Source organism: Tiliqua scincoides, chromosome 1, assembly GCF_035046505.1.
Source record: "Tiliqua scincoides isolate rTilSci1 chromosome 1, rTilSci1.hap2, whole genome shotgun sequence".
NCBI classification, from domain to species: Eukaryota; Metazoa; Chordata; class Lepidosauria; order Squamata; family Scincidae; genus Tiliqua; species Tiliqua scincoides.
The window spans coordinates 257,325,626-257,353,011 of NC_089821.1; the positions used below are offsets into that span (position 1 = coordinate 257,325,626).

General features: G+C 43.5%; 1 protein-coding gene across 1 annotated transcript; it reads right to left on the reverse strand.

The window, feature by feature from the left end:
• Positions 1 to 6,178: 6,178 nt before the first annotated feature.
• Positions 6,179 to 18,291, reverse strand: SERTAD4 (SERTA domain containing 4). The gene is made up of 4 exons (XM_066611756.1): positions 18,218 to 18,291; positions 17,300 to 17,540; positions 12,787 to 12,902; positions 6,179 to 7,480 (listed from the first exon to the last, which is right to left on the reverse strand). The coding sequence occupies exons 2-4, from the start codon at positions 17,520 to 17,522 to the stop codon at positions 6,746 to 6,748; spliced, it is 1,074 nt and encodes a 357-aa protein (XP_066467853.1). The 5' UTR covers positions 17,523 to 17,540; positions 18,218 to 18,291; the 3' UTR covers positions 6,179 to 6,745.
• Positions 18,292 to 27,386: the final 9,095 nt, after the last annotated feature.

Genomic DNA, 27,386 nt, shown 5'->3' on the forward strand with positions numbered 1-27,386 from the left:
CCAGGGCTTTTCATAAGGGCGAAGGCATCAAGATCACCACATTCTTAGACAAATGTCCTGCTTTGAAGACAGGGTAGGACATGCTATTGCAAAATGAATGACCAGATTTTTTCTTTTTCATGGAAGCCTAATAGTAGATGACAGAAGTTTAAGCCATGGTCCTTCATACGAGAATAGATTGTTACAGGTGTACTTGTGCACAAAAGTGTCCCTGTTTATTGTTTAAAACATTGGTGGATACCTACTGAGCAGGAGGTGCTGGTCTGATGATCAGGCAAGGATAGGCCTAGCCGATCTACAGGACTTCATAATACTGCAATCATTGCAGGAATGTCACAAGGTTCTATTCCCTGCTATGGCTGCAAAGGGCTCTTGGGCCTGAGCACGCACAGTTCCAAGCAACTCAGTAAGTTAAGGCTCAGTTTCAGGAAATCCCCCAGTTCAAACCCCTGCAGCCCCTGACAAGTCTGGAAACATATGCAGCATAGGTCTCAGACCAATTCCATGAACAATCAGCATAGTCTTATAGGCAAAGAAAGACAAAAGAGTGCTCTTCTCCCTAAAGTATCACCAGTGATTGCATGACTCGGTAAGGTTTGTAAATCTGATCTGAGACACTGATCTTAACAGAGGTTTAAGTGACAAAGAAAGCCAAAGACCTTTGGTTGTGAATTAATTCAGTCTGGCCTTGCTGCCACAGTACTACCCATTCTTTGGAAAGATCTGGGAACCCCATGACATTCTAATGAGCTTCTTCACACCCAACATTCATAGCTGCTCAGTTCACAAGAGTCCAGACCAAGCCTTACATGGCCTTGGATGCATCTATCAGATTCTCAAAATTAATCTGAGTTGGATTAACGGATTCAGAAGATCTGGGCAGACTGCCAGGGCTATCTTTGCATTAAAATTGGACCTCAGAGAGATAGTTTGCAACACCACAAGGGAATCTCTGTGTATCATAGTTCATTTAGTTCTTTCCATCTGCCTCGGCAACAAAAGTAATAATCTATTTTTATAAAGTAATGACAGGAAGTACAGTATATTATAAATATTCTGATTAGTTACATTCTTGACTATGGCTTGTTAGAACTTCCCATTTTTAAATTGCATGTGAGATTCTGCCTATATGCACATTTAACTGGTACCTTCTTCACAAATGTATATATTGCTAGAGAAATCATTGAAATGGTTTCATAGTTATTGATGTAATTTTGGAGTCATTTTCCAATTGCAGAACCAATCCCACTTCTGATGTGTGACTTTATATATAAAAGAATGTGTGTGTGTGTGTGTGTGTGTGTGCGTGTGCGCGCGCATACAAGAAAGAAAATTATACATTTGAAATTGTATAATTATATACATTTTTATAATTTAATACAATTATAATAATTATAATTGTATATAATTATATTTTTATATAATTAATTTTTATATTATATAATTATAATTTAAAAATTGCATTTGTTATGTTGGTCCATAACAAATGTTGTTGGTTGTGTTATGTTGGTTCAATTACGTTTGTTTTGTAAACTCTAGTCCATTTCATAGTAACTATTAATGACATTTCAATCATAAATAGGACTTCGTCCCATAAGTGTTTCCACACGTGGCTGGATGTGTAAATCTTTCCAAAGGCAGTTATGAACATCCAACTAGCATGCACAGGATTAGGCCCCAAATGGGTTTATTTTGAAATGTCAAAGTCAGTACAAGCTGATTGAATCCTGCATGTGCTGGAGGAATTAAAAAATGGCCAACATAGCTAGATAGGTATCCTATTTTCTGTGGCACCCATGTGCTGAAATGAAAAGAAGCTCATTAAAATAGATTAGCAGATTGTGGCTATGATGTAGCCACTACATACCTCATATGGTATGAGATTAAACTTTAATACATGAATTTCACCCTCTGAAGAAGATATCAAAACGATACTTCTATGATACGTAGACAGCACTCCCTGCCCTAAACTATTCACTAACCACCCACAGCCCACAGAGTGTTCTCCATAGAAAGCAGAACACTCTAGTACAACCCTAGCCAAATGTAAGAATGGTACTGATATGTGGACTAGTTGCACCAGAATGAGCATTGTATTTAAAGCATCCTTCTTGCATTCACATCTCACTGAAAGTAATGCAGTGTGGACAAAATATGTAATCGGATTCATACCTAATTTATGACCGTAGTCCTTGATCCAACTGATGGCATCTCAGTGGCAACAAGGCACCTTTTAAAATGGTGTCCTTTGTATTTAGCAGAGGGAGAGTGACTGTCCATCTCATCCCAGAATAGCATCTTTCCTAGTGGCTGATGTGTCATTTGCATCTTTTTTAGATTGTGAGTCTTTGGGGATGGGGAGCCATGAATTTACCTGCTTAGATTTTAAAACCTCTTTGGGCCCAATCCTCTCTAACTTTCCAGCACTGATGAATTGCCAACAGGATGTGTGCTGTATCCTACAGTGGGGGGGGGAGGGGTAGGTAGTCACAGAGGCCTCCTCAAGGTAAGGGAAGGTTTGTTCCCTTACCTCAGGGCTGCACTGCAGCTGCATTGGCACAGGAACGTTGGATAGGTTTGGGCCCTTTGTAAACTATATTTTGTTGGAAAGTGGTATATAAATACTCTTAATAATCCACCATCATCATCATCATGAGCTGTAACTCTGCTTTCATGCGTTGCTCTCCTTATCAGGAACAGAGTGGAAGTTTGGTGCATATACGGTCCAAGAATCTCGATTGCAACTAATTTGGAATTACAAAAAAACCTTGGAGATTAGAATGTTCTTCCATCTCTCCATTTGACACTCAAAACATGAACTCTGTCTCACAAGAGTGGCCAGGCCAGTACTCTGACACAGAGTAAGCCAAGGCACAGATGGGGATGAAATGTTCAACTGTGAAAATGTTTTGGCAACCAAAATTGTAAATCTCAAACTGGGACAAGTTATACACATGCTTTAAAAATTTTAGGACAGTACAGAAGGGATTTTTCAGTGGTAGCCAGGAAGTATGGTTTCAGAATGCAAGGTGGATTTACCGGTATATAATGTTGGCAATGGGCAATTCAAAATACTGTGCCACATGGCTCTGAACACTGACATTTGATCCCTGGATTAGTTTAGCCAATGATACCAGAACAAATAATATATTCTGTCATTTGCTCATTGAAGAATTTTGTTTATATGTTCTTTTTCTATTCAAAAGGGGGAGGAAACCAATAATCACATTTGAAGATTTAAATCAAAATGATTTTTAGCATTTTAATAAATATATATCAAGAAAAAACTCACTTTACTACAACACCACCTTAGTATACAAGTACCTAAATAGCTAAGCTTAAAACATCAGATGTTTGACATACATGGAAAAAGAATCGCTTTTCTGTTTTCAACTGAATATAACACAAGGAAAATTGGCATTTTAAAAAACTGGTCCATGTGGACAAACAACTAAATGATCCTACTCATACACTGTATGAATGAGACCTATATTTAATATTGATAGCAATAATAAAAATGATTTTTGTCTTGGAGAAATAAGGTAGGGTAACTTAAAAAAAAATAATTCAGATGACCCTGAACACTGATCATCTTTGCAAATTTCCTTATTTTGGCATAGAAAAGGGTTAGCAAATTCTCTGTAGAATTCCTCCATACACATTTCCTAAGAATATAAGAAACATGGAAATAACCTAATATAACTGCATCTGAGGCCAATTTCAAGTTTTTAAGGATGTCCAGGTGTTGGTAAGTTGTCACACAAAGCTTAAAATACAGTACTGTGGAGCGTGAACTGCATTGGAATCTGTAGTGAAATGTCCAGGTAACTGAAGTGGGTGGCACCTAAGATGTTAAGCTTCCTACTTTTCCTTATCTTCTGGTGGGTAACATACATATAACATTAGATGACATCTGTAATTAGGAGCAAATCAAACTATTCTTAGTTTATCCAAAGACTTTGGATGTTGTCCATCTGGGCAAATTCAGGCAGTTTTGTAGAAGGGCTATTACACCATGCATGGGTTTAATGCCATATGATGCAGAGCCTTGGATTGTATCACAATGAAGACAGAAAATAGATTTGAGGCTGCAGTAATAATGGCACCCATTCTTCACATCAAGAACAGCAGTACTCTCAAGGTCTTTCAATACAACACATATGTAGTCTGTAGTCAGTAAAAAAGGGGGAAAAATTGAAGGCATGTTTTTTACAAGTGAGAATGGGAGACATATGCTTATCCTAGTGGCCTATGAGTGCCACAGACAGAGACAACAGAGTCATATTTCCTCCACAACATACTCACATGTAGGAAAAAATCCACTCCATTGATAATACAAAGGGGATTGAAAGGGATTGCTTTAAATCCCTACCACCTTTTTCAGTTCTGGTTACTGGGGTTTAGTTTGGCCTACAGCAGTGTTTCTCAACATTTGTCCTCCACTGCACCACTTTGAATGGTCCACCTATCGGAACTACCACTGGAAGTAATTGCCAATGATGTCATTTCCAATTACTTCCGAACTGGGAGGCAAGATGCAATGTGACAAACACCAGTAAAAGGCTCAGGGTGGATGAGACAGTTTTTTCGAGTGCACAAAAAACGCATGCGGGAGCTGTGCCCACAGAGTCAAACCCCCTAACTGCTGCTTGTTGTGTGCACTGCTGGTCTCACTGCCAGGTAGCGGGAGTATGGGGGTCCCACACGTACCACCAACTCCAGTAGCACCAGTGAGACAATTACCACTGGTTGAGAAACACTAGCTTAGGGTTCAACAGAGCTAAACCTTAGAATCTATTTTAATATCTAGACTCTCAACCTGGAGAATGTGCTTATTAAGAAAAAGGTACTTCTGGGTATGTGTAGAGTGCCTTCTCTCACCTCTGAACAATATAATTGGCCCCCACATCCCTGCAATCAGGCTGGATGGCTTCTGGATCAGAGACCAGTCTCAGAACTTTTCAGCAGAGCCCCTACAGGAACAGGGGTTGCTGCTAAAACCTGTGGTACTATGTGACAAGTGGGCTTTGAAGGATACTATATAATTGTTTGAGGAATTCATGTTCCTAGAGTACATACAAAGCATTTCATGGAGACCCGTGGGCATATTTTGAAAACCAACCCTCAGCATTTGAAGAGTTACAGTTGAATTCACTCAGCTGGAGTTTTATGTGCCTTTGGTGACTGAAATATAGGCTGGGTTCAGGTGAGAGAAATTTACCCTAAAGATTAAGCACTTTCCTGGCATTAGTAGTTCTCTTTATTCATATCATGCTCCCTAAGGAATGTGTACAGGGGTCCCCCATCTGCTTTATTGGTTCTTTGAGCAATAAAAATTCCCAGTGATTTCAACAGGACCACATTTACTTGTGCTTAACTTTCTCATTGCTAGCAGAAGGAGTGACCTGAAGCGATAGATCCTACCCAAAATATGCATTTTAAAATAAAGACATCAGAAACTGATCAAATTTTGTTTCTTACCATTCAAGATTATACCCCCTATTTTCTCCAAGATCATCTTTTTTTAAAAAAAGATTAAAACCCTTACATTCATTTCAGATAAGATTTTCATCACCACATCATTTATGAACATTGTGCTTTTTTTTCCAAAATAAAAAAAATCCTAAAGTTATATGAAAATCCAGTACATGCTCTTTACAATTTTAAGGAGAGAAAATGATGTGAAACAGAGTAAAGTATAAAGCATGCCACTGGTTCATGAACTTCATTATACCAAAAAGAAAAGGAAATATCGCAGCAACAGACAGTTGCCATAGAAATGTTCAAGCAGCTAATGCTTGTTTACAAGAGACATCTCTCTATTGTTTCTTCTTCAGTCCCTTCCTAAGGATGGCAAATCAAAAAACAATTGAGCAAAAAGGAAGAATAGAGGCATTTGGAAATCAAATTCAGTATTCCAAAGGATACAGGTTTCTAACAATATTTGATCCACCCTGTTAGTATTTGTTTTTCCTGTTTAGGTTACGTCCCTGCTGTAGCTCTGCTTGTTTTTTTTAAACTTAATTTTCACCCTGGAAAAATTAAGATAAAAAGTAAGGCACCAAAGAAACTCCGCCCTGTATAACAATAAACCACCATAAGGCTCATTCATTCTGTAGTTCGTCTGAAAACTGTACATGTGCTGGAGCTGTACATGGTATTTCTGATTAAGATTCCATAAAAAGGTGTTATTGCACCCTACTGGGTCAGTTGAACCAGATACTTTAATATCTCTGAAGAGTGTCAGTACTAGATCATAATATGGATTTATTCCTCTTCATCTATATCCAGTCTTTCTCACAGCAATTATTGTTGGCCAAGAAGCATACCACCCCCTTTGCTGGTAATAATTTGTCTATCAAATATATAATGAATTGATAAACACAAAGGAGATTCCTCTTAATTCATATCAGGCTCCCCAGGGGGAGGGTTTGTGGAAAGAGTTATGTTTTTATCCATCTGGTTTATCGGTTCTTTCAGCAACAAAAGCTAAAATATATTCATACATTGCAAGTCAACTGTGCTCTTTATGAAGATTCCATATATTTATAAATAGCTTTGTGATGCAGACCATACATACTCTTTGATGTAATCTGCGTCCCAGTCGTTAAAACTATCCATGAAGCTTGTGACATGATTGTATTGGTTGTATAAAACTAGAAGAACATCCATCCGGAATGAAATGTGGTTTGATAGATTCAACATGCTGTGCGTGTTTCAGAATTGCAATAACAGCAAAGACGGTTTATATTTTACTTCCTTTACTGCAACATATTTTACCACCTGGTAAGCATTCCCTTTTCCGCAAGGATTTCTTCCAAGACTCATTCATGTTGTTTTTGTCACCACGCCCTGTCTCAAAATAATCATAATATTTGCTTTTACATTCAATGCCGTGATCACTTTTCATCGGTTCCCAGTCTGAAACACGGCCTCGTTCCGTTTCATGGCCTCCTTTTTCACTACTTAAAATTGTCTTGTCCAGATTACCAGGTGGCCCAGCATTAGTAATGAAAATTTCATTGGCATGTATCTGATCATCACTCCTGTAGACAGGGGAGCTGCTGACACCATATTCTACCTGTTGGGAGCAACTTGGCAAAGATACAGAAGACGTGGACGATGAGGAGGAGGAAGTTCCACCTGCAGAATTAGTAGATAACGGTAAACTTAAATAGTGACTGCCACATTCTTGATAAAAGCAGCAGGTGTGGATCTTTTCGCTGTCCTCCCTTGCCATCCGAAGACGTTTCCTATAGGGGCAGTCATGAGACACGAACCATTCTTGGGCTGAGGTGCTGCCAAAAGAGCAAGCAGGGAAACACCAGTTGTTTTGCATGATAATCTCTCCATGAATTCTCTTCATTAAATTATTTATGAGAACGGATCTCCTTAAGTAGACCTCAGGGTCATCGATGAACTTTAATTTTTCCAATGACATGTAAAGGATATGAGCCCGTTCCTCAAAGACAGAGATTGTCTGCAAATGACAGAGAGAACAGACAACAACAGAGATTAGAGGGATTGTAGTTTAGTTAAACCATGCTATGGAGATTTTGCCCATCCAGTGGCGTAGCTAGAGAAGGTGCAAAGCACTTAAGTTTTGCAGGGAGCCTCACTGCAGCATGCAAGTGGCCCCTGCCCCTCCCCTCAAAGCCATTCCACGTGGTGAGAGTAAAACAGAAGTGAACTCCTCCATCTTGCTTCCACCACTCAGAATGGCTCCAAAGGAGAAGGGGACGGGCTGCGTGCGCACTGCAGTGAGGCTCCCTGCAAAACTTAGTGCTTTGCACCCCCTCTAACTAAGCCACTGCATCCAGCCATCTTTTGGTATTTTGGGAGACAAGATTTCTAAGAGTACTATTTTAATTTTGCAGTCACATCCATCATTCAATCTATCAAATGGCTAGGTGGCTTGCGGTCTAGCATGCTTGTTCTTACCACAGGATTTCTACATCAGTAGCCAAAGTCTGGAGGAAGGTTTATTTTTTCTGGGCTGCCACAGCTGTGAAAAGTCTTTATGAACCCAATGGTGTCAAAGTGTAGAAAATATACATGTTACCCCAAAAAACAAAGCAAACAACAGCAACAAAAAAAACAAGAGTGACATACTTGTTGGGGCGTTTACTTGTAGGTGAATACTTAATTCACAATGCTTTGCCAGAGTTCTTGCAGGAAAATAAATTAACAGGAACAATTAAAAACCAGGCTAAGAGGTACAATCCTCTGCAAGTCTACTCAGAAGTAAGTACCATTGAGTACAGTGAAACTTACATCTAGGTAAGTGTTTATAGAAGTGCAGCCTAGGTAACTATTCTTTGGGCCCAATCCTGTGGGCCTCTGCGCTGGCACTCCTCTGCTGTCGCCAACTCCAGCCATTGCAAAAGTGCCACAATGCACTCCTGGGCCAGCAGAAAAGATGTGGCACCAGCACTAAGGCCAGCACCAGTCCGCACTGGGCCTCAATGCCAAGAAGACTTGATGAAGGAGCAGCCAGTGGTAAGTGGAACTGCTGGTCAGCAGTGAGGCTTTTCGGGGCGAGGGGAGGGCGGAAGGAGGTGGGGAGGGAGCAGAACTAGGCAGAGGGAGGAGCATATCTAGGAGGGGGTCAGGGATGGCAGCAGACTATGCTATCAAATCCTATGCCCTGTCCCCAGCCGGAAAGCCCGACACAGGTCTCTTTAGTTCTGTGCCAGCAAAATAGCTGGTGCAGCTCCAAGAAGACCACTGGGAACATAGTGTCTTTACCCAGGGTAAGGGAACAACCATTCTCTTACCCGAGGAGACTCCAGAACCATGCCAGCTCCATAAGATGCAGCGCAGCCATTTTGGCACCACTGCTCCTCTGGGCGCCAGGGCAGTTTAGGATTGGGCTGCCCATTTCCTTAACTTGTCTTATCCTTATTTCTAAAAAGCCTATAGGTTTCCATATGTTCCTGCCACAAGTCAGACAGTCTCAATGTCTGCTAAGGGTTTCTGAAGCATTTCAGATATGCACCCATTCCCAATTCTGAATGTAATTTGCAGTCATCTGCCATTTCTGCTTTCCTCCTGCCACTAGAAGATGTGATGTTACATCCGGTTTGCTTTTCAGTTTTTCAGCACAGCTTCAACACAAAGAAAATGATGCCATTTCTTTCTTTATTCAGCTGGTCACAGAAAGAAAAAAAGTGCCCAGAGGATTTGTTCAAGGCAGGCTCAGAAGCCCTGCTGAAGTGGAATGAGGGTTCCTTGTCTACAAATCTGGCCTGCCACCATTGTCTCCTTGGCTCTGCCAACCGTCCTGTCAAAGCCAAAACATAAGCAAATGTTTTGTGAAAAAAGGATTCTCCTTTTTATATCCTGCTTTTCTTTTTCTCTTTCCCCTTGTGGGGCAGAGAAGAAAAATCTTTCCTAATAGGAATGGTGAAATGGTCCAATTCTCTGCTTTCTCACAAACACTTAGCCTCTGCCTGGGCAATGTGGCAGCCCTTCGCTTTAGGCAAGGCTCCTCTTCAGCACATTTGGTGTGCCTTGCAAACGAATCCATCCTTTGCACTCATTCTGTCTTGAAACTGTATATTCCCTGTAAATTTTTAATAAATATACCTGTGTCTATGGAAACTACGGGTGTGCACAAAACATAATAAACTATGTTATATTTTTAAAATATTTATTTATCATAAACCATGTTTCTGTACAACAAGTCTATTGTATATACTGAGCAGTAAAAGCAATTAAGAAGGACGTAATCTTTCACCTCAAGGTCTCTGGTTCAATTGCAGTCACTGTTGTCTGTAACTAGAAACCAATAAGTATCTGGCAGACTGCTCTGTGCTTTTGTGAAATGATCTACTGGTCTTTGTCCAGTTCCCAGTGGAAAACTATCTACTTTACAAAAATCACCATCACATTTGGCAATCTTACTTAGCAAAAAGGTCATGGTACACATGGACTTTGGCATCTGACTTATTCCCCTGGGTTCAGATCTTGATTTTCCAGATGTCCACTTATGGGAATCTTGCAATGCTCTAATATATTAATATATTATCTGTATAACTACAAGCTGAAAGAAAGCTTTTAGTCATGAGAACTGTGAAATTGGCACCTTTTCATAGCATTGAGAGAGAGAAAGAGAGAGAGAGAGCAAATGAATGAATGAAAATATAAAATAGACAAGATGTATATTTTTAAAACAGGCATTCAGTGAAACATTCTGGCAACAACACCGATGTCAATTATGATTCTCAAATGTAAAAAAACTTGCACTTGAATGGAAGCATTTTGTAGAACTATACCCTCCGAGTAATACAGTATATTCAACTATTTTCAGTTCTTTGTATCCACTACGCTGAGGTACTCCATACAACTGCTTTTGGAGAAATATCCAATTCTGTGTGAGGTTGTGGTCAGTTTTCCCTCAAACAGAAAGACTTCGGCACATGTAGCCATGAAGAGCAAATAACTAGATAACAGTGACTTATAACTTTGGTTCATTATTTTATGAATTCTAGGCAAAACTGCTTAGTACAACAGTCCCTTTGCAGAGATTCTGCTTCTGTCCAGAATCTGGACCAATTTACAATGAATACAACATTAGTAGTTTTGGTACCACCTATCTTAATGAGTAATATGGTGTAAAGAAAAGACAGGTACTTTTTAATATCATAGCGTTCTGAGTCACACAGCCTCTTAGGGCCCAATCCCATGCTGGCACAGTGTGGTACAGCAGCACTGAAATGGCTGCCACAGTATCCTGTGGAGCCAGAGCAGCAACTGGAAGTCTCCTTGGGGTAAGGGAGTAATGTTCCCTTACCCCACGTAGAGCTCCAGTGGTCCCAATGGATCTTCTCAGAGCTGTGCCCGAACCAAGGAGACCCATGTCAGGCTCCCAGACTCAAAGGGGGGGATAAGATCTGGCCTTAGCTGTCATCCCCCTCCCGTGCCTGACCCACCCTCCAGCCTGTCTTCCCTCTGTCCAGTTCCGATCTTTCCCGCTCTTCCTCCTACCCAGAAAACACCTCCCTACCACTCAGTGGGGAGCTTACCATGCACCACTCTTGCTGCTCCTGCTGTCAACATGGAAGCCCAGCACCAAGTGGTGTGAACCTCCCCTTGTCTGGAAGCTGCCCCAATGAGCCTTTCATTTTGTGAGATATCTCATCCAAATAATCATGGAATTTCCAGTTCAGGCAGTACTTTCTAATCAAGACAGGTGATGAGCAAGAAGGATCTCACAGAGTTATCTTATCCAAAGAGTTATCTTATCTAACTCCCTCAGCACTGATGCAGCTGCACCAACAAGGTGTTCACTGCATCCTATGGGGGAATTTTGGGGACCGGAGCCAACTTCAAGTTAAGGGAACGTTTGATCCCTTGTCCCGGGGCAAGCCCCCACTGCCTGGATGGTCACTCAGCAAGTCTGAGTAAACCTGGACAGGTGAATCAAGGCCAGAAAGGGAGATAGGAAATTGGTGGTGCTGCTACTGCCAATAATTCCCCCTTCTCAGATTCAAACCCCTATCTGTCCCAGTCTCTGTTCCCTATAGTCTTCTGTGCTTATTGGCACCAGGTCTCCTTTGGTGGCCACCATTACACATGTGTGGTCAGTCATTGCTTGCAGTGGCAGGCAAGCTGCGCTCTGTGCCACATTGCTTTTGCTATGGCTATAAAATGTGCAGCATTTCCAGAATGTGTGTTCCGACAATACAGCAGCTCAATAGGATTGGGCCAAAACAGGCAAAACATGTCTGAACAATGAGTTGGGAGTGCCCAATCCAAATTCCAGAGAATAAGTGTTCATCATATACTTTTTTCACTTATTAATTCAGGCAAAATACATTTGTTTCCCCAGTTGTTTGTAGTACTAAAACAAAGTGACAACTATTACATTACTGTACAAATGTCCCCTTACTCCGAAGCATCTTCTGTCTGCTAAATTCCCTTGCAGGATGCAGCACAAGCCATGCAGACGCCAGTGCATCAGTCTGGGTGAATCTTCGATGGATTTGGATGCTGGACTGCAATCCTATCCACACTTTCCTGAGACTAAGCTCCAATGAACACAATGGGATTTAATATAGGAACCTAGGCTTTATGGTTGGAATTGTAACCAAATGTACAGATCTTCCTATGGGCTTTATGACCATATTCCTCAAATTTAGATGTTCCTAATGTTTTGCTACTAGGAACAAAGATGTATAAGCCCAAAGATATATAAGCAGAGCTAAGCTTGTACATCTTTGCTCCAGGAAGTTTCAGTTTTAGGCAGCATTTTTACAGCCCAGTCCTGAGCACCCTGGCTTGCACTTGCCAGAGCAGTGCCAAAGTGGCTACTGCTGTATCCATCAGGCACCGGGAAGCATCAGGCACCAAGGGGAAAGCCCCAAGCCCACAATGGGGCTTCTCAAGTTTGCACTGGCTATTTTGTGAAACATTACGAACAACTATATTTGAAGAATGTGGTCATAAAGCCCATAGGAAGATCTGTACATTTGATTACAATGGCATTTGCTTGAGAGACTCAGTGTAAGTTCAGCGCCAGTCCTGGGCCAGTTTAGGATTGGGCCCTTAGTCCTTTGATAATGCCCTTTATAGTTAAGGGTGAAACGTTAGGAGCAACTAAATTCGAGGAATGTGGTCATAAAGCCCATAAGAAGATCCATACATTTCGTTACAATGGGATTGGCTTCTTAGTACATGCATAGGATTGTGCTGCTAAGGTTGTACAGCTCTCTGATTTCGATGGTGCTTCATCACTGAATAGCTTTCTTTGGTACCAATCAATGATGTGTTTTGAGAACTTACTTTAGGAGTACAGCTGCTAAGAGGTGGATGAAAATCCTCTTCTTCCACATATTTCCTTTTAAAGTATGTGACCTTAGAAGTTGCTATAGGATTTGAAATTCCTCTGTGGTGGGATCCTGTGGAAAATAAATTACATACAAGTGAGGTTTCCCAAGGAAAATACTTATCCTATTCTCCCCCACTACACCAGAAGCCTGCTGAATTTCTATATTTGTTTATGGTATTAACAAAACAAAGCTAGTTTAATAATAGCTCATGAGAAAAATACTCAGGGCAATGGAGGGATCTGCTACAAGGCAGTTTAGAGAATGACTGTTTATTTAAGCATAGTTGTCATGTCAGCTTAAGCACTCTCTCCATATTTGACTTTAAGAAAGCATTTATTCCATATGTCCAAACCATTTTTTTAAAAATTGCAACATTCATGACTTTACTAACTTGCGGAATTGGAAGTTATTAAAACTTTAAAAGACAGGGCCAATAAAGTTCAGTTCACCAATATTAAGTGCTAGTTGCTTAAGATCTGCAGGTTTGGCCCAACCAAAAATAAGCTTGGTAAAAAAATAAGGCTGCAGTCCTATACTCATTTTTCTGGGAGCAAACCTTATTGAGCACAATGGAACTTACTTCTGAGTAAACATGCACAGGCTAGTCCAACACAAACCTATATTTTTGGCAAATAACTACTTTTTATTTCCTTTTTTAAGAAAGTAGGGGAAAGGTTTGCTACTTTCTTGGGGAAAATGTCAACATTAGGAAACATTCTCCAAATTCGGGGGAGGGGAGGGAATAATTAATACAGCTAGTTAAACAGGTTATTGCCTGTGGAAATTCATTGACCCACTTTCAAGAACCTCACTGAACTTTGTGAGACCGACTTGTGGGCAACCATGTGTTAGATGGAATTTCAAGTGGCTAACATGCCACAACGCATTTTGTCATCTCCACATTTTTGCCGCTTACTAACAGACATATTAAGTCAGTGTTATTCAAACTGTGAGGCGTGGCTCCATGGGGAGGCACCACGAATGCGCGGGGGGGATGTCCTCTCGAAGCGATACAGTCACACCAGCTTTCCAGGGCAGAATGCGAGCCCCTCCGTCCCCAAATAAAACGCTTCCTATTTTACCAGTCACCAGGGCTCTTCGTTTCCATTCAGTTGGCAAAGGGGGGGGGGAGAGGCAAGCACACACTTTACTTGGCCAAGAGCAGAAAAAGGGAACAGTTTTTAAAGTGATTTAGAAATCTTGTTGTTTGACTGAAGAGGAGAGGCTGTATTTTTAAAGTGATGAATCTTGCTACTTGAAAGGAATACTTATCAGCCATTGATGAAGTGATTGCCAGCCCAATCCTATTCCTGGGAGTAAGCCCCATTGATTGTAATGGGACTTACTTCTGAGTAGACATTCATAGGATTGAGCTGTGCATCTCCTAGTATAGGAGACAAATCAGCCTCCTAACCAAACCCTTATCAGCTCTGATATATTTTCATGGTCTATTTTTTTTTCCCCCACCAGCTGCTGGAAAAATTTAATGTAATTTAATTAATAAAGGGTTCAATCCTATCCAAGAAGAATGGGAGAAATGACTAGTTGGATTGGGGTCCACAGGGGTGTGTGTGTGTAATGTTGGTCAGACTGGGTGTTCACAAAGTTCATTTGATAAAACAATTCAATTGGTATGCTTACAAAGTTAAAAAAAAATGAGTCCTCCTGGACCACACAAAATCTACCTACTCCAGCATCCTGTCTCCAACAGTGATCAGCAGCTGATCATTTATAAAGCATGTATATTGATGTGTATTAATAATATATTTTTAAGATCTACATTTAATTAATGATATGATTAATATAATTAATATTGATATAGTTAATATTTCTGGCCACTTCCAGTTTAATGATGTCACTTCCAGTCCTCAGGAATATGATGGGGAGTCATGGCCAACAGACACAGGGGTCAAGGGAGCCACGGGCCGGAAAAGTTTGAGTACCACTGTATTAAGGTATGATACTCTTGCACCAGCCACCCTCCAAGAAAGAACACTGGCCTTATGGGAGGACTAAATCCTTGTTGTAATTTATGTATCAAAATATGCATGCTGTAATAACCAACCTGGGATGATGCTTCTTAAGCTCAACAGAAAGGAAGCAATTTGGAACAGGTAGCCAAAATATGTAATTACTTTGAGCTCTTTGGAGAACAATGGATATTGTAATCTAGCCTGGGTCATAACACTCCAATCAAACCATATGCTACCACAGAGAGTGAAATTTTAATTATTGTCTAGCACTTAATATGGCCACCTGTTTAGGCTTTTATTATATTTTTCCCCAGGTGTTAATTTAAACCACCAATAAATGATATGCAGGACAAACTAGGTGGCATAAAGTTTCCTTTGAGCCAGGCCTCCCCAGCTCTTAGCTCCAGAACTTTGTTCTGACGTTACGACTTAGCCTTAGTGCTTGTGGACCTTTCTTTCTTTCTATATGTGTTGCAATGGCTCTTATGGCTGCTAACAGTTATAACAACCAACAATATAACAATCTCAAATAAAAACAGATCCGTGGCAAGCTAGTCTACTACAGGGCTGAACTTAGACCTGGAAGATCCAGGTTTAAACATCTGATCAGCCACAAAATTGACCTTGTATCAGTCACTATTTCTCAGCCTAACCTACCTTACAGGGTTGTTGTGAGGGCAAACATTGGCCAGGAACCATCTATACCACCCCGAGTCCTTGGTGGTATAAAAGTGTGAAAAATAATTATTCTTCAGTATTATTACTGCTTACTGATTATCTGTTTCTCCCTTCCCTTCCTCTGTTGTCTCCCTTGTACCACTTTCTAGACAGCAAGCTCTTTTGAGCAGAGAACTATCCTCTCATACTTATGTTGAACACTTTGTACATGAACTGCACAATAATAATAAAATTATTATCAGTGTAGGTGTTAAGAAACAATTGCTAGTCATAAAACAAACACATACACAGAATTTTTCTAAAATATATTGAGAAACAGCCTTCACTGGACCTCTCAAAGAATGAAATTCTAAAACATAACAAAACTGAGAGTACCTTTAGTCAGATTAAGAGTACCTCCCCACACTGAACAATCACATCATGTCCGTAACATCTACAGTTACAGGTAAGTATGGGCCAGTGCTTACTGTCTAAGCTTCATGTATCTGTTGAATCCTGCCTGATAATTGTACCCACTTCGCTGAAAATCCAAAGAAATGTTCTCTAAGCTCAAATTGGGGCTGGACACTCAGTGGCAAGAGAAGGGCACTTTGTACATAGTAAGACTAAGTTTTCACAGAAAACATATAAGGTGGTGAACCTATGTCTGAACTGGATCACATCAGATGGTAGGTAGGGGGGCTCACGTAACTGGAATGCACATTTTTTTTTAAAATGGCATGTCTGAGAAAATGCTAGGCTAGAGCCCTTCTCCCTCACACCTAATTTTTATATGGAGGTATTTTTTATTTTGTGCAGAGAAACATTCATAACATGACCTCAACCTGCAATCTGACGCTATACAGTCCAGATAAAGATTTACCACCTCATCTGCTGTTTGTGAGAACTAGATCCCTTTCTTACCTCATACGTTCCTGATGTAAGCTCTGCAAGATCAGGGTTTAAGGCTTGGTGAGTTCTGACTGAGCCAAACTCTTGTGAAATGCTTGGGGGCCTCTCATTTTTCAAAACTGGCCACTGCAAAGTGTCTATCCCCAGGCTCCCCACCAAATCTGGATTCAAGCCATGGCACACCAGGGTTTAGCTCTGGCACCTAGTTTTTCTGCCAGGCTCAGCGGAATTCTAACAAAGAATTTGAGGAGGTGGCACAAAGGGCCATTTCAGGAGGCAGCATGATTCATCCTCAGGGCAGCCTAAGTGACTGGCAGAAATTCCCCTTCCCCCAAAAGGCTTCAGCCCTAACACCACCCCATTAGCAACAGCAGCAATCCCACTTCCCATTATCATTAGCCACAACATCTAAACAGAACCTCCATGTGCAGAGACAGTGCACCTCCAAGTACCAGACACAGGCTGCAATCCTAAGCACACTTTCCAGAGAGTAAGCTCCACTGAAGACAATGGGACTTACTTCTGAGTAGACAAGCATAGGATTGTGCTTGCAGAGGAAAAACTACAAGGGAGGGTTGCCGCTTCTAGACCTGCTTGGGAGGCTTTCCAGAAGCATCCGATTTGTAGGAGACCAGGAGCTACACAAGATGGACTTTTTGGCCCAGTCTGGCCCAGGAGTCATCTGCTCAGCCATGAAGCTCACAGGGTGACTTGAGGCAGCACCTGTCAGTCCAACCCAACTCACAGGGTGGGTGTGGAGATAAAATGAAAACTATTTCTTTATTTCACAGCTATCCACAAATAAATAAATAAATAGCTAGCTAGCTTCTGTGCGGGGGGAGGGGATATCATCATCATCATCATCTGCAAGCTGAGCCCAGATGCAGAATTTCCTGCTCGCCAATGTGGACCTGACCCTCCTACCTGTCGCTGGGGACTGCCCTGCAGCTGCCCTGGCGTCGCCCTGCGGCGGCTGCGCCTGGCCCGGCCCCTGGTTGTTGCTGCTGCTGCCGCCGCTGCCGGCTGCATCCGAGGCGGGGCTGCTCTTGCTGCAACAGCGCGACTCCCACAGCGGCTGGAACTCGGCGGCTCCCTCGGAGGAGACAATGGGCTCGCAGAAGCTGCTCAGGGGCAGCACCAGAGTCATCGCTGCTGCGCCTCCGACCTGCAAGCGGGAGACAAAGATGCGGGCACCGTCAGGTCAGGCGGCCGCCCCTCCCTGCCCTGCCCGCCCTGCCACCGCTCAGCCTGGCATCCCGCGCTCCGGCTCTCTTGCACTGCTCGCCTTCCCCCCTCCTCCTCCTTCGCTCCCACGACGCCAATTTCATTCAGGCGGACTCAGGCTACAATCCTATCCCGGGAGTAAGCCCCATTGACTGTAATGGGACTTACTTCTGAGTAGACATACCTAGATGGGGCTCTGAAGCTGCACACTTTCCTGGGAGTAAGCCCCATTGACTGTACTGGGACTTACTTCTGAGTAGGCATGCATAGGATTGGGTTCTTAGGTGTCTCTCACCTCGCTGATCTTCTCTTCTTCAGTTATCAGTCAACATGCTTTGCCCCCCACTGGAGACCACTCAGCGGACCACACGCCGCTTAAGAGAGAGAACTGGCGCTCCCTCCTCGCTTGGAAGTAAGTGCCGGTGATTTACTCCCAAGACAACGTGCAAGGAAGGAATCGCAGCCCTTCCCCTAATAAAGGCAGGCCTTTCCCGTCTGATGCTCGCCTGCCTGCCCCCAGCTCTGCGCCGCTGCTCTTTACGCTTCTCCTAATTCATTCCCCCCCCCCCCATTTCCTTTTCTGGGAAGAAGATGAAGAAGAAGTAAATCCAAACAAACCGATTGGAGCGGTGCTCTCAGATTGCCAGAAGATCACTTTATGCTCTCCACATACTCTGCAGGTCTCATGCGCACAGACACAGCGACCTCATCCACGACATTGTTTTCGTGTGTGTCTTATGTGTGGCTGGCTGACTGCTCTCTCTCTCCCCCTTTCTCTGTCTTCCCTTTTCCTCTTTCTGTTTTCTTTTTTTTCCTCCCGTCTTTCCCTCCCCAAACGAAACAGAGCGAGACTCTTAGGTAGTTGTTTCCACCAGCCCCGATTGGACTGAACTGGATCTGCCTCCAGTCAAAACACTGAGATTAAGACAGAAAATTGGCTCCGGTTTCAAGCCGTGAGTTGCAGTCCCACAGGAGCCAAGCACAACATCAGCGGAGCAAGCAGAATATTAAACAGGAGCAGGGACTCCGGGGCCAGAGCCAGGCTGTGTGAGCTATCCATCCAGTCCCAGAGAGAGAGAGAGAGAGAGAACTTTCTCCAAGAGGCAGGCAGGCAACCCACATCACAATGCCCTTTCTGCAATAATTCATCCAGTCCTTGGCACAGAAGTCAGGCTCCTCCTCTCTCGTTCCCTCTGCTCTCCAAGAAAGAAGAATTTCATTTCCTTTTCTTACATTTCCCAAGTCAGTGGCACTGCAGGAAGACAAGAGTCCTCCAAAGTAGTCAGAAGAAGGAGAGGGAAAGCCTGCAGCAGCAGATTTAGTTTACACAAGGTCGGGACAAGGCTAATGCAGGGGGAGGGTCAAGACTAGGAACAACAACAAATACGGACTATTCAGGACCTGCTGGTATTCAGAAGTCTAGAGAATCCCTTTGTTATTTTGAACAGGAGTTGGCAAAAAGACTCAAGGAACTTACTCTTGTGCATAGGGCGAGGGCCACAATCATGAGTCTGGTGTGCAACTATTATTCAGAATTTCCATATACAAATGCCAAAAGCTCTTATAAGTATTTTCACTGACTTCAAGATGAAAAATGGGACAAGGATTACTTAAGTTAGCAGAGTGTTCCTTTAGCAATTCTCTTGTCCAACAAGTTGTGAATTTATTTATCCATGGTTTCCGCTGCATGCCTCCAGAGATGTTTTACTCCCTTCTTTCCTAAAAGAGGATTGTCTTTTTAATCAAGGTCCAACCTACCTAACTGGGAGATTATTGAATGGCACCAATCCAATGACCTGACAGTTATATATAAAAGTAAATAAAGTTATTGGGGGTTATACCAAGACTAGTGATACTGCTGAATTTAGGTTGTGCATATGATATTATAATTTATTCTGCGTGGTCTGGTATGGGAGGAGGTCCATCATAACATAAGAACAGCCCCACTGGATCAGGCCATAGGCTCATCATGGGGTGATGCAATGAGCTCTCGCATCAGGTGACACCAGCCTTAGTGACATCTCTAGTATTTAGGTTGTGCATCCCCTTTCCAGGCCTCAGTCTGCCTTCCTGGATCCATTTGGGCTGCAGCGCCAAGTAAGACTCAATGAGACAAATGTTCCCTTACCAGATGAGACTTCCAGAGCATGAGCCTTCCCCATGGGATACAGTGTTTGCCCCATTGTGGCTGCATCACTGCGCAAGGAGCTACATAGGAGATGTAAGAAACTAACCCAGATGTGTACCTGCTTATTGTCCATTACAACTGTTTAGGGACTGGGAATTCAATTTGGAGTCACAAAAATGAGCATTTTTTGCTGAGTCATGGATGCGAATCGTAGGCATGGAAGACTCAGAAAAGCACTCGTCCCCACGCGTGCAGACTCTGTGTCTGGGTGTGCTTGCTTACTGTTTTTGCAGCATGAAAATCTTGTGGGGCCATCATTCAGATCAGGTGAGCAGCAGGGAAATTCAAGCCACAAGGCAGGGAAGAGTCCTGCACCCAAGCAGGAGGAGAGAGGCAGGAGTGAGCTGCTCTGCCCATCTCTGATAGGAAGGAAGGAACCAATGATCATTGGACAAAGGATGGGCATCTGATATTTTCTTTGGCTGAGGGAGGACAGGAGGAGGAGCCCAAGGGAATTTTTGCCTTACAATTGGCTGGAGAAACCCAGGGAGGGGGAGGGATGCAGGAGAAAGCTCTGTTTCCCATCTCTGATAAGAAGGAAAGCACCCATGATCATTGGATGCAGGTTGGAAGGCATGATGTTTTCTTTGGCTGAGGGCAGGAGGAGGAGCCCAAGGGGGTTCTTGCCTTATGATTGGCTGGAGGGGGAAAAAGGAGGTGGGGAAGCAGGGGGGAGGCAGATTGTAGCAACCACACTTTCCAGCCTTGTGGCTTTTATAGGCTCCGTAGTAACTTGGAAGGGGAAACCCTCATTGAATGACCAGCTAAAGTGGGACTACTTCTGAATAGAGCTGCAGTGGATAGGGTTGTCCTAATAAGCCTCACAGCTGCTGCGCATGACCCTCCTGCCTTTTGCTGCTTCTGCCCTTGCGCTCTCAGTTTGTCCCACTCCCTCCTGCCCTGTTTACAGATGTGCGGGGAAAGCAGGGAAGTATTAAAGGAAAACTCTGACACACACACACACACACCCCCTTTGGCAGCAGCCCCATTTTTTTCCCCATGGAGGGCTTTTTAAAGGGGGTGGAGCAACTTGAGTACTATTGAGTCACAAAAGAGTGATTGGGCAACTCTGAAAGTGCCCCAGTAATGACTCTGTTTGAGTTGAGTCACAGGGGGTGGTGACTCTAGACTCGATTCGAGTCAAGCTGTCCTGGACCTTCCCATCCCTGCTGATTTGTGTTGGCCTCATCTGAAATATACCAAATCAGAACAACTCTTACTAATGCTCCAGTCACAAAGGCCATTGCACTGAGAAACCAGTGTGTGAGTCTGAGCAATCTCTCTGCCAAAACAGCTGGCATTTTTCTAACCAGTTTGTTACAGTAGCAGCCAGCTGCATAGCAAACATTCCCTGAAACTAAGATACTGCAGTTGTGCTGCACAAAATTCTTGGCAAAGTTCTCAGGAGGTGTTTGCTGTGCGGCATCAGGCATTCTTGGTTGCAAACATTTATTTGGATTCGGCAAAGAAACTGCCTTTGTTGCCCTGCTAGATGATGTATGCCAGGAGGATGCTGGGTCAGTGTACCCCTGCTAATTCTCCCATACCCCTCTGCAGCCTTCATTACCATAGACCAGGGGTCAGCAACCTTAAACACTCAAAGAGCCATTTGGACCCATTTTCCAGAGGAAAAAAAACTTTGGGAAACACAAAACCCTTTTGACACCTAAAATGAAGATAACACTGCATATATAGTTTTTTTTTTTACCTTTATGCTCTTATAGGTCCCATTTTTATAAGGTAGCCCCCTCTTGTAGCTTTTAGTTAGTTTTATCATACATTCTTGTCCTGTGTTTTCAGACACCTGGTCCTCTATGGTGTTTTGCCTGATTCCAAGGCCATTCTCTGCCTGGAGAATTATGCCCACTTTAAGCAAATTAGCTCCCCTTTCCCCCAACAAATGACCCTGGTTCTGCCCTGCAGTCCTGCTGGACCCCACCTCCAGGGTAGCTCCCCTGTTCAACCTGCAGAGGTCCTCTCTCCTGCCAGCAGCCTCCCACCACTACAGCAGACCCTGGATCATCAGCAGGTCTTGGTCACAGCAGCCACACTTCAAACTCCAGTGTCTCTAGCAGTCCCTTAGTCACAAAGTCAGTCAGAGTATCCAGGGCAGAGTCCAAAGTCAATAAGCCAAGTCACAGTCCAAGGTCAGATTCCAAAGTCAGTCAAATCAGTCAGAGTATCCAAGTCAAAGTACAAACTCAATAAGCCAGGTCAGATTCCAAAGTCAACCTGCACTCCTTCTACAACCCACAAACCCTTCCTGCCTCAGGTGCTCTTATATCCCTGAGGGCCCTATTGCCTTCAAGTGGCTGCAGCTGTGCAGCACACTTTGCTGGATGCCCAGGCTTACCCTTAAAGGGGCCACTGCTGACACATCTACCTCCTCACCAGATCTTCCTCGATTCCAATACAAGTGGGGGGGGGGAGCAGATCTCTATACAGACCAGTGCAAAAACAGGGAGAAGATGCGGGGGAGGGAAGATCTCTATATAGATATCACAGCAAGACCATTGCAAAACCCCTTGCACACAGAACCAACAGATGGAAGTTGGGGGGGGGGCAGATCTCCATACATACCAGTGCAAAAACAGGGGGAAAGGTAAGTCAGCCCCAGTAGAGTCAACGCGGCTTCATCTCAGGGATGCATGGACAGGAGTGCAGCCTGCGAGTGGCTCCTCTCCCTGTCTACTCAGAAGTCAGCCCCAGTAGAGTCAACGGGACTCACTCCTAGGGGAGTATATATACACTGCATATATAGTTTGCGCTCCCCTCTTATAGGTCACAGTTATATAATACACTTCCCTCTTCTAGGTCCCACTAAAAATCAGGTCCAGCCCCACAGTTGGAGAACAACTGTTTTAGATTGTGCACAGGTGAACTGCTTGTGAAGGATACTGTCATTCTTTACTGTCATGTACTTCTGTAAATGCCTTTCCACACAATACTACCTCTGAACAAGACCACTTAGTACTACTTAACACTGTTCACAAAGGTGCTCCTGAACAAACAAGCTAAGAGTTCAAAACTGCATAAAATAAAAGGCATACTAACAGCGATTACTTCCCAACAATGAAATATGCTTTGATGCTTCATATACAGTATGTTACACATACAGTATACAAACATATACAGAATACCATCTGGTGCAGGGGTCTCCAAACCCCCTTCAAGTTTCCAAGTGAAGGAAATGGAGCAGTGAGCGTGTGAGTGAGTGATGGGGGAATGCTGAGTGGGCAGCTTGAAGGCTGTAATCCTGGGCACCCGTTCCTGGGAGCAAGCACAATGGGACTTACTTTTGAGGAGACCCGCACAGGAGGACTGAGCAGCTGCACTCAATTGCTTGCTTTTGCACTGCAGCTCGGGCAGGAGGGAACGGGCGGTGCGGGCTCTTTGGGCAGGAGCTGCTCCGCCAGCCCATTCGTGCCCTCTCCTATGGGGCGCAGCCATAGGATGCGTGGGAGCTGCGCTAGTGCGCTCAGGCTGGTGAGGGGCAGGTGCGTTGCGGGAGGGGTGAGCCCCTCCCTCCCACAGGTTGGCCCCGCACGGAGCCGCAGCAGAAGGCTGAAAGAGCCGCTTGCGGCTCCAGAATGGCAGGTTGCCGACCCCAGCCATAGACCACAATACCTTTTGGATAGGCTCTCTGGGTTGGGAAGTGGAGCCACTGCGATTGAGCAGTTCTGTACTACCTGGAGGGCTTATCACAAGGAAGTGCCAGGAAATCTAATGCTCATCCCTGTGGCAACTGTGCTTGGTGTCCCACAGGCTTCTATCCTTTCTACTATGCTCTTTAACACTGACATGAAGACACTGAGGGAGATCATCTGTGGATTTGGAGTGAAGCCTCACCAGTATGTTGAATCAAGATAAGTAGCTGTGTTTGTTACAGAAAAAAAAACAATAAAGAGGCTGATGACACCAGGCTCTAGTTCTCCTTTACATTTGATTCAGATGAAGCAGTGGAAGTGCTAAAGCAGGGTCTAGAATGAGAAGTGGAATGAACAAGGGCCAATAAACTAAAAGTTACTGCAGTAGAGATGGTTTGTCTGACTGGAATTGTGATACTCAACTTGTTGCAGATAGAACTTTACTTTTGCTAAAGGATCAGGTTTGTAGTTGGGGTACCCCTAAATCTAGTTCTCTCCTTAGAGGTCCCAATGGCCTCCCTGGCAAGGAGCACCTTCCATCTGATTTGGTTGGTGCGTCAGCTGTGCCCTCCTTATTAGACGACAGTATGCCACTTTCATGGGACAGCCTTTATAGATTGCTCAGAGACTGTAGTTAGTTCAAAACACAGCAGCTAGGCTTCGGACTGGGACTGGGTAATGGAAACATATCTTGCCAGTGCTAAAAAAGCTTCACTGTCTCCCTGTCCATTTACAGGCTCAATTCAAGGTACTGGTACTTTACATGACTGGTGCTTTACATGACCTGACACTGGAAGGATCACCTGCTCCAAGATGGATCAGTCCTGAGGTCATCTTTGGAGATGCTCCTATGGATGCCCCTGTCATCTGAGGTGCAGTGGGGGTCAACTGAGGAGAGGCCCTTCTTGGTGGAGGCAGCTTTATGGAATACTTGCCTGGTGCTACGTTGTTGTATTTTTGATGTGAGGCAAAGACCTTTTTGTTTTCCCTGGCCTTTATCTCTGGCAGAGATTGTTTTAATGCTATGCTTTAGAGCAGGGGTGCTCAATAGGTGGATCGCGATCTACTGGTAGATCGCGAGGCAAAATGAGTAGATCGCGGAGTGCCGACCCCCCCTTTAGGTGCCTCTGGGAGGAAACGCCGGGAGTAAGGCCCATTGTACTCAATGGGGCTTACTCCCAGGTAAGTGTGGCTAGGATTGCAGCCTCACAGCCTAATCCTAGGCATGTCTACTCAGGAGTAAGTCCTGTTATACTCAGTGGGGCTCAGGGTACACCAACATACATTGTACACATAAATGTTATATGTTATGATGGCGCGAACATTGTAAAAAAAAACTCTGGTAGATCTCCAGGCCTTGCTGGGTTTCAAAGTAGCTCTCGAGTCAAAAAAGTGTGAGCACCCCTGCTTTAGAGCCTAAGAGCTTGGAGCACCGACACTGAGCTCCAGCACTGGCACATGTTTACAGCACCCTCCAAGTAAGGAGTGCTGGTGCTGGTGCCAGCCCAGCGTTGGATGGACACCGCCCAGAGCAAGGGAAGAGCTCAAGGCAGCGTTAAGGACTTTTGGGGCAGAGGGGGGGCATTCCAGAGGCAGGAGGGTGTGGGACCAGCGGAGCTTTGCAGTCCGACACAAAGGTTCTCTCATCTGCACTTGCAAAATAGCTGGCGAAGACTTGAAAAGCCCCATTGTGGGGCTTGGTGTTTTCCTTTCCCTGAGGAGACCTCTGGCAGCCCCAGCAGGGCTGCTGGATGCAGCAGTCGTTATTCTGGTGCCCGGTGCCACTGCTGGGAATAGCGTTGGGCTGCCTGTTGAGTTTTTTTACTGTTGTTTTTATTATCCTTTCTATCCTTTTTATTTTGTAAACTGTCCTGGAAGTATTTACACTGAAAAGGCAGCATATACATTTTTACTACAAATAGCTGTGGCAACACAAACCACTCCATGTCCCATTGAAACTACCACTACCCACTATGGAATAGATCACCAGTTACAAATTATCCCACACAGTATTTTTGAAAATTAAATGTTCATGAGACAATGCCTTGAGTAAAGTACTCTTTTTGTGGAAACGTTGTAGGGTAAAGTTTCTTTAGCTGATTTCCCCAAATCTACATCACAGCACAAGGAAACTGACCTGGACAGTTTGTTTTTCAATAACAAAAAATGCAACCAAACTTACTGCACATAACAAAATTTGCCCATATTCTTCCCTGCTAGCTTTAACTGCTGTTGTTTCTTCACTATCTGTTTTAGACTATAAACTTCGTGAGGACTGCACTATGTCACTTATGTAACTCTGGATAATCCTGGATAGGACTGGGCTATCTGTAAGGCAACATTTATATTGATGACTTGGTATAAATAATGTAAAATTAATTATTTTATGATGAATTGCCCTTATCTGAATCTTCCCTTGAACTTTCCATTTTTCCTTTTTTATCTTGTCTGCTAGACTGTAAGTCAGGTGCTTTTCAAATCTATTTGCAGTGTGAATTCTTAATGATTTCCACATGACTCTTCTGAACTACATACCACTACTTGCCAGTGACAGCCAGAATGGTGTAGTGGTTCAGGAGTTGGAATTAGACCTGGAAGATCCAGGTTCAAATTACTACTCAGCCATGAAGCCTCCTGGGTGACCTTGTCACAATGTCTCAGCCTCACCTACCTTGCAGGGTTGTTGTGAGGACAAAAGGAGGGAAGGAGCTATATACACAACCCTAAACTCCTTGGAGGAAGGGTGTTATAGAATAAAGAAATACTACATCTCTGTGAAAAATCCAATACACACGTGTGTATTGAAAAAAAGAAAGAGATGTACTCCAAGCCCACCTTATACCACTGGAGTGAGGTTCAACCTGTCCCCTACCCCTAGTGAAACAAGTGTCCCTTTGAACTCATTGAACATTGGAAAGCATCTCCTTACATTCTCCCTGGGTTCTGTTTTTCTTTGTGATGTAGAATGTGAACCCTGGGCCTTTAAGAATGTGACAAAGAGTAAGAATGATGGAAACTGGATATTGTACATACATATTTCCATTGACTCTGTTAGCATTAAGTGATCTGTTAAATATTATTTAATTTTTGTTCCATAATTCTTGGCATTAGTTATAAATAACTACTCATAAATACTACTCATAAATAATACTATTCTTATTTGTAATATTATGCAACAGAAGAATTGATATAAATTGGAGTAAATAATGATGAGAATTTGGTGCATTATATTTTTGTACAAAACGGTAGCATAAAGGTTTGATTTTTTGATTCAATCCATTTTGAAATTAACACCATTGCTTAAAGACAACATGGTCCCAAAAAGAGGTTGTTTTGTGGACTAACAGTCTTCTTCATCTGATTCCTGTCAATAAAACAACCCTAGCCAACCCACATGCTGAAATTGGTATGCCCCTGCCAGTTGGATATCCAAGCCCACCTGACCAGCAGAGAGAGCAGATAGAGATGTCCAAGTGGTTGTACATTACCCAATCAGACAGACCAGTAACATGATGAATGCTAGGGCTCAATCCTAACAGAACACAGTACCATCAAAACTCACCCTCTGGTGGTATAGCAGCCTTTCCAATACTGCAAAATGTTATGTGCTCTCATGTGCAACTGGGCTGTCAGCAGAAACAGTGAGTGGCCTCAGCTGTGAGGCAGCAGCCTTCCAGGATGCCCCAGCACTGGTAAGTTGGCATAGGGGTGGGTGGGTAGAACATGGGTAGAATGGGGCAAGGAGGGGAAAGAATGGGGCAAGGACTATGGTAGAGACAGGGTGTGTCGAGAACAAGAAGGAGGCAGTTGCCAATGGCAACAGCATACTGTGGGTGGCAAGGAGTAGGATTAGGCTGTTTGGGAACTATTTCTACTTTTAAGTTCATTTGTAATTATCTGGTTGTATTTTGCTAAGATCTGTACTTAGGTATTGCCAACACCTAAGCCATTT